General features: G+C 32.6%; 1 protein-coding gene across 1 annotated transcript; it reads right to left on the reverse strand.

Annotated features, from left to right (window-relative positions):
* Positions 1-843: 843 nt before the first annotated feature.
* LOC126978372 (uncharacterized) lies at positions 844-8,958 on the reverse strand. The gene is made up of 6 exons (XM_050827133.1): positions 8,786-8,958; positions 8,129-8,335; positions 3,847-3,918; positions 3,459-3,533; positions 2,728-2,820; positions 844-1,955 (listed from the first exon to the last, which is right to left on the reverse strand). Exons 1-6 carry the CDS (start codon positions 8,820-8,822, stop codon positions 1,792-1,794), a joined length of 648 nt encoding a protein of 215 aa, XP_050683090.1. The 5' UTR covers positions 8,823-8,958; the 3' UTR covers positions 844-1,791.

Here is an 8,958-nt window from a genome sequence, read left to right on the forward strand (position 1 = left end):
TTCTAATTGCAACTTGTATGAGCCGTTTTTATTTTTTGTTATTATTTGTGTCGCATCAATGTGGACTGAAGAAATTCTTGCATGTTTATTTGGATCCCATAAATCTGTTCGTCATGTTGCTTTTATCCATTTTTTAAATATTGGATCTAATAGAAACCTGAAATAGATTATTTTATTTTTTTACTACAGATTGTCCAACATCCTTTTCCTTATTTAATGATGAATCACAGGATAACTTACAAATATCGTTCTAATTTACTTACTTCATACCAATATAAGTTTGTAAATTATTAGTAAAAATAATAAATACCCACTGTTTGTTATTTTAATAAAATTGAATAAATTAAGGCTTAAAATAAATAATTACCCCATAACTTGGGTAAAACTATATCTATGCTATGGTAACATTTTAGTTGTCACTGTTTTATGAGTTTATTTAGATTACGACAAATTTACTGGAAATAGGTGACTATGAATAAAAATCAATACTTTTGGAAGGAATATTTCATATATTTAGTTGATACGAGCTTGTTACAAATTATATTGAAAACGTTAGATGAAAAGCAATAGGTTGGAACATGTGGAATAATTTTTCATTAACTACTTATGGCTTTGGCATCAAGATACACTATACCCAGCCTTAGTGCTAACTATTATAATATTGAATGAAATGAAAAATTCACATAAAATCAAATGTTTGTTTGCCTCAAAGTTGACATTGTTGATTGTGGCAAACAATAAAATGGATTACACAATAGAGGTGCAAGATCGATGGCTTTGTCCCGTTCTATCTCAGCGTAAGTTGTATATCGCTTGTCCTTATATTATAGAATAAAACACTAATACTTACAATATATTTTTATTTTAATAATTTTTGTGCTTTTCTTACTTATTAGGGGCTAGATACTTATTAAGTTCCGTCATCGCAATTAGTATAATCTTATTTTAAAGACAAGACCGGTTCATTGTTTGACAACAAATACATTTGCAGAGTATGTATGTACTACTTTTTATGACGAAAGCCGGCAAAATAATTTGAGGCAGTTGATTCCATATTTTTTTTTCCAAAGCCCTTACCAAATTGGATTAAAAATATTTTTAAGATGGTCCTTGAACAGTGTTTAAAACACAATCTCATAGTGTCAAACACTATGTGTGACCAGAGCCCAGAAAATGTTGGTGCCATAACCGAAATTGTAAATGAATATTATTATGTGCAATATATTTACAAATAAACGGAACATATCCCCTTTATTTTACATTTTCCTCATCTTAAGAAAGGTATTAGAAATAAACTAAATACAAAAGATTTATCATATATGTCGTAATGAAAAGAAAACAAGTGGGCTATTACCAAATGGCGCCGATAAGGCAACAACAAAAAATATGCAATGACGCCTTTCACCATAAAAACTTGTACCTACCTACATTTACATTTCGTTTTTTAGTAACCTTCTAATTGTTCTTTATAAGCCGTATAAAAATTTTGTGAATTTATTAACATTTCGTCAGAAAAAAGAGTACTTATCCTGTCTGTAATTCATTTAGTGCTCACACTTTTATTCTTTAAATAATTATAATAATCCAGCGGTTATCTTTATCTGACCCAGTAACTCTTTCACTGCTTTACTGGAAGGTATTTATATAAGCTTTAGGGCTCTTTTTGGACAATTTTAGACTCAATATTATCTTCTCCTTGATTGTGTATTGTCTTCCTTTACAGTTATTTTTTGTTTGTTGTAGTATATTTATGAACAATTTAGTGTGTTAATCATATTTTCAAATATCTGTTTAAATGCATTGTTTTCTATTCAGAAATCTTTTAGCTTTACCCAGTCGTTCTTTGAATAAGTGGGTCTTTTTGCGTAAACGTTGTACTTCGTTTTCAAGGCTTTTGATCTTTATCTGGAGTTGTCTTATTGAATCGTTCCTGAAGAATTTTGTTCTAGAAGCACCTGCAAATGCAGCAAGTAATAAATGATTAATTTATAGAAAGAGCCCAGGTTTGCCTGCCAAACGGGAACCAAGACATGAAAAAAGAAAAACGAAACATGGCAGGCAAGTCATGAGATGGGAAGATGCTATCCAGAAAATTAGTGCTATTTGAACTAGAGCAGAAAAGGACAGGAAAATATGGAAGAAACTGTCATAGGACACACTGTTAAATTAAAATATATGTACATAATTATTAAAACTTTCGCGAGTCATTATTTAATTATTTATTATTACGGCTTTACTCACGTTTTCGTCGGTGTCGGTACCGATTGGTTTCGGATCATTCGGAAGTCCTGTAAGACTGTAAGAGGTGGGACGTTATCGCGAACCCACCCCATTCACCCTGATGAAGAACTTCCGAATGGTCCGAAACTAGTCGGTACTGACACCGACAAAAACGTGAGTAAAGCCCTATTAATAAATAATTATTTATATGTAAATAATTAATTGTTAATAGCAGCAATAAAGGCTTAGTAATAATGTTGATAGAAAACAATAACTTAATTTAATTACAACAATAACGTAATAATGTTGACAGAAAACAATAACATACATTAATTAACTTTAACTTTAATTTATAAAAAATAGTACTTTTTACAAATTATAAATTGATTTAATTTTTTTATGTGGATTAACTTAAATGGTTTGTACAAATAAAAGAATGTTGTTTTGATATTCACTTCAATCCACAAACCAACACTTCAACTTTCATTATTTGTACAGACTAATTACCTTTATAAGTTTTTTTTGGTCTGGGTCTACTTATTGCACTGTAGTTATGGTCTACCAGAACTTCTGCATGCGCAGAAGTGGAATGACTTGCTCCTGGAAAATCAAATAGAACAGTTTATCAACAATTCCTTTTAGTGACATGTGCCCACCCAGAAAATTAAGAAAATAGACTCAAAATTATTGAGAAAAACTGTTTCAATGGCCAAACTATTGCTATCTTTGTATGAGTATAAATCGATTTATTTAGCTTGTTTAATTTAAAACTGTGATGAATATTGTTGTCTTTTTTTTTATGGGATAGGAGGACAAATGAGCGTACGGGTCACCTGTTGTTAAGTGATCACCGCCGCCCACAATTTCTTGCAACACCAGAGGAATCACAGGAGCGTTGCCGGCCTTTAAGGAAGGTGTACGCGCTTTGTTTTGAAGGTACCCATGTTGTATCGTCCCGGAAACACAGCACAAGGAAGGTCATTCCACAGCTTTGTAGTACGTGGAAGAAAGCTCCTTGAAAACCGCACTGTGGAGGACCGCCACACATCCAGATGGTGAGGATGATATCCTAACTTGTGTCGTGCGAAGGTGGAATTCGGCGGCAGGAATCAGGTTAAACAGCTCTTCGGAACACTCCCCGTGATAAATGCGGTAGAAGACACACAATGAAGCGACGTCTCTACGCAACGCCAAGTGATCCAGCCGTTCACAGAGCACTTGTCTATTTATCAAATTACCTGATGCAGAAGTCGAAGGTAGGGGAGCTTCAGGAAGTGTGTCATCACTGTCCAACTCTATAATTTCAGGTATTCCTAAAAAATAATAGCATAATACATTTTTATTTGCTTTAATTCACTGCTAAAGAAGCCACTCAATTAATAATTTATACAATGTCACTGTGCTACTGATAAAATGTGCCTATTTATTTAGTAAAATTTCACTTAAATTTAACATACATAATATACTCTTTTAATCATATATTATTATATATGCATAATTTATTCATATATCTACATCTACACGCATAATGTCAGATCATTTAATGCAATCAAGTTATTAATGCAATGAAGTTTAATTTATTTACACACATTGCATACATATAAGTATGAGTTCTAAAACAATTACCTGGAGTAATGGGAACTGAAGTGGAAGGTTGGGTATGAGTTGCTGTTTCAGACAGCTGCATTCTGGATGTACCTAAAAGTAATATGATTATGAATAAATACTTCAAATTCAAATATTTTTATTGAAAATAGGATGTGACATCATTTATTGAAAGTCAAAAAACTACCACCCATTCCAAAATGAATGCCTCAGACCTGAGAAGAATGGGCGCAACAAACTCAGCGGGCTTTTTTTTTCATCGAATAAATATGTTTACAAAGTAATATTGTACAATTAAACTTATTATTTAATAGCCTGAGAGCGGTCACTCCATTCCCAATCTGTGGTATCATTAAGAAAGTCATTTATGTTATAGTAACCTAAAGGTTACGTAACCTAAAAAAAACTTTTTTTAACAATTCTTTTGAATAACGTAATACTTTTGTTTTGAACATTTTCTGGGATCTTGTTGTAAAAGCATATACATCGCCCCACAAAAGACTTACTAACTCGACGCTCGACTTAGCCGAGTAGTGGGCATCATCAGTTTATGTCTGTTCCTGGTGTTAACATTATGGTTATGACAGTATCTGGCAAATTCACTTATGTGCCTATGAACATACATTACATTATCAAGAATATATTGCGAAGCAACAGTCAAGATGTTAATTTCTTTGAATTTTGCTCTCAATGATTCTCTAGGACCTAGGTTACAAATAGCGCGAATAGCCCTCTTCTGCAGCACAAATATTGTATTAATATCGTCAGCGTTGCCCCATAGCAATATACCATAGAACACAATACTATGGAAATAACTAAAGTATACTAGCCGCACCGTATCTATGTCAGTTAATTGTCTAATCTTTTTAACCGCGTATGCTGCAGAACTAAGTCTGTTCGCCAAACCTTCAATACGGGGGCCCCATTGTAATTTGGAATCTAGAGTTATGCCAAGAAATATAGCAGATTCCACCGGTTCTATCACCTCTCCGTTTAATAAAACATTTGCATTTACATTTTTGACATTTGGAATGGTAAATTTAATGTATTTAGTTTTCTTGCTATTTAACAATAGGTTATTAGCACTAAACCAGTACACGATGTCAGATAAAATATCGTTCACGTCGTCATACATAGCTTGGTTTCTTTTCACTTTGAAAATCAGTGAAGTGTCGTCCGCAAACAATACTACCTTATGTTTTTTCTCTATAAGATTAGGAAGATCATTTATATAGATAAGGAAGAGGAACGGTCCAAGAATAGACCCTTGTGGTACCCTCATAATGAGAGGAGTCCCAGGAGATCTCCTGCCATTCACGTCGACCCTCTGAATTCTATTGTTTAGATATGAAGTCAGAAGATCGAGCGCAGTTCCTTTTATGCCATAGTGGTATAGCTTCCTGACCAGCGTTAAATGTTGAACACAATCAAAAGCCTTAGATAAATCACAGAAGATGCCAAGTGCATTCTGCGATTCCTCCCAGGCATCAAAAATATTCTTGATCAGCACAACACCTGCATCCGTTGTTGAACGTCCCCTATTTACTAGGGGCCAAATTGTTTCAAATGAAATTACTTATGAGAGTTAAAGTAAGTAAGCATTTGGCTTAAAATTATTTTTTCAAAAATTTTACTAAGGGTCAGCAAAACCGACACAGGACGATAGTTGTTCGGGTCAGAAGAGCATCCCGACTTGAATATGTTTCAGAAGGTCAGGAAACACGCCACGATTAATACAATTATTAAATACTATTGCAAGATATGGTGCTATGACATCAATTATTGAACTTATTATTTTAACAGATATGCCCCATATATCAGCAGTTTTTTGTCATGTCGAGAGACTTGACTACATGTTTAATAAGAGAATAGACCTGAAGGCCTACCATCAACTTCTAAATAGCTATTCAATTCCGTTGCAGTTCAGTTTAGGTACCTAAACTAATAAATAATTGCTAAAATTCGTGCCATGAAGTACCTATAACTGAAGGGCGTTTAAATGGCGCTTATGGAAGAAAGAACGAAAGAAATTTGTCTGTGGTCCGCGGTGTGAGAAAGAGTTGACTCTGGAGAAAGTTTGTCTCTCTTACTCGAACCATATGTGTTGCACTTTGAAACCTAAAATGATAATATGATTTGCGGTTTTCTTGTGTCAAAATTACTACCAATACTGATAATGAATTTTATTTTATTTTATTTCAAGTAACTACAAAAAGTACTTAGTTACAATTCGTCATCACAACATCCAGAACTGTGCATAGTCTTGTCTTCCTTCTCATTTCTGCGAAACTCAAAACTAAGGTCTAACTCCAATAGGCTCCTCCATGGGTAGTCCAACAACATTACAATTATAACAAAACAAACTATAATAAAAAAAAAAAACTTAACATGGAAATTAAAAAAAACTGAATTTTAGACCGAAGAAGACTTGCATAAGTGACAGAGATCAGAGATGTGATAGGTGTTACATTACAGAGAGTCTCTCTTTTAGTTAACAAGTTATGTTTTGAACAAAATAAACATACTTTAATAGATTGCTGATGGCAAAAAAAAGTACATGTTATTGCAACATAAACATATAATATTTATTTCAATAACTAAAATGGTACAAACATAATAGGTGTGACCCTTTATTAAGTGAGGAACACCTGTGCCAGAAGGCCACACTCTTCCATATCAATTATTATTAACAGTACCATAAACTAGGGATCACAAAATAAGTCTATAAAATTGTTACAAACAATAGAAAAATATTATACGAATAGGATGTCTGTGTGTGAGTATGTGTCTATGTGCGTGTTGTTGTGTGTGAGATTGTTACTTTCCGTAAGGCACTACTAATTGTATTATTAAGAAGGTATACTTAAAAATTTACTCCGTGTAGTTAAATAGCTCTCCCATTTCAACATAATTCATAGATTTCAACCAAGTGGTTAAACTTCATCTACATTCCACTTTGTTAAGTGTATAGATCTTGAGTTTTTCATTTATAAGGTTACATACATGTTCTGATTGTTTCGTAAACTGTCACTTTACTCCTGTTTAAAAGGTAAGAAGGATTAGGTATTAACATTTTGTGTCTTTTAAGAGTAACATGAAGAACATATAAATTCACATTCTAACAGATAGTACATCACAGTATTTATATAATTGTTCAATATGATAGTCTTGGCTTTAAAAATTTCACTTTTAAAAGGGCTCTCTATGAACATTCCACAGTTAAGAATTTAGTTTTTGTGGCACCACCCCAGACTGCAATAAAATAAAATTGACAGTACCTGAGAACTTTATATTAAACTAAGCAAAGATTTAGAAGCAACATGACTTAAATTTTTTAAAAATCCATCCTTATTTTTATATATCTTGTATATACATATATATAATTTTATTTTCATTTCTAATGTTTATGGTAGCAATAGACTAATTAATTATTACTTATGTATACATATATATATTTTAAAGTATGTAGGTGGTTGCATAGATTTATTAATAGACTGGAATATATATTTGTGGTTTAACCAGAAATCAACCAGGTTCCTTTCTTCATTCCCAGGTTTTCCCCGCAACACAATGAAGTGTCATCAGCAACACAACACAAAATTTTACATTTTTACTTTAAGTAAGTTGTTAGTATATATGAGAAAAAATGTGAAAAAAGGGCCCACTACCTTGAGGAATTCAGAAATTAATATTAGAGTACTAAAGTGGGACTTTAGTATGCTGTTTTCTGTTTGATAGGTAGTCTCTAAAAAGTACAAGAGGTGAACCTCTTATACCTATATGTTCCACTTTATGTTCAAGGATAGCTACAGAGACTGTGTCAAAAGCCTTTTTTGATCAAGGAATATGGTGAGGCGTTTCTTCCATATATCTATTTGGTCAACTACTAATGTACTCAAAGCTGTTATTGCATCTTCTGTAGATTTATTTTGTCTAAAACCGAACTGATAATCTAATGTTGTAGTTATTAAGATAAAGGGATGTCTTTTATTAATGATCATGTCTTCGATTTTTGTAAATGTTGTTAGAACTGATATTGGTTTATAATTACCACCTTTGTGCACCAGAGTAACAATAGCTTCTTTCAGAGCATTGGGAAAAACACCTTTGCAGAAGCAGAGGTTTGTAAGATGAGTAATTATAGGCACTAGTTTGTTTTACACCAGTTTGATAAAGTTGAACAGGGTACTTATTAAATAACAGTAAAGCGGCTTACGCTTCTTCTGGGTTTAATAACCTTACCATTAAATAATTGCTATTTTATAGTAGGGTTGATTATCAAATTAAAAGAGTGAAAGCTTACTTGGCAAATGAAGAGATGGTACTGCCAGTACATTGAGACGTTTATATCGATTTCTATGTTCTTTAGCGAAGTGGATATCACAAATCCTCTTTAATTTATAAATCTTCTTATCGGATAACATTGCTAAATTTTTACCAACAAGATTCACCCAAACTCTAAAACGTTCAGAATATTTTTCAGGATTCGGAAAGACATGCATCACCACATCTGAAATAAAAAAATAATAAATGTGTTGATTACTTTTACAATTGTTTCCTTACAATTTTGTTTCTTTTACAATGGGAAACAATCAAATAACATAATATATTAAAATTAAAGCTGAGGCCTGGAGACAGGGTTGGCATTAGAAATTAGTGTTTGCCATTTTAGTTGGAAAACCAGAGGGGCTTTACCCCGCGGAGATAGGTAGTTTTTTTTAAATTTGCGTTTCTAGTTTAGACTGTTTAGTAAATCCTTCAGTGTTTTTTTACCCCAAATTCAGTATACGAAATTCTAATGCAAACCCGACCAAGAATGCATATTGCAAGCATAAATATAATGTAGCGTTAAGGTTTCAAATAATAAAACCTTCATATTAAAATTTAATGGAAATTTTGGTTGGATCATTCTGTAATATAGTAAAGGGTAAACATATTTAAGATATAAAGATAGACTTACCTGTGGCCTTACATCCAAATGCACATTTGTGAGGCATCTTTACAATGATACACACTGACAACAAAACACAAATTAGCGTCTTTAAATAACGCGTAGAAAAGTCAAAACGTCTCTAATCTCTAAACTCTATCGTAACTTCGTAAACACTAAACAATTCGTACGCACTAATCAAT

This window comes from Leptidea sinapis, chromosome Z (genome assembly GCF_905404315.1).
Source record: "Leptidea sinapis chromosome Z, ilLepSina1.1, whole genome shotgun sequence".
Lineage (NCBI taxonomy): Eukaryota > Metazoa > Arthropoda > Insecta > Lepidoptera > Pieridae > Leptidea > Leptidea sinapis.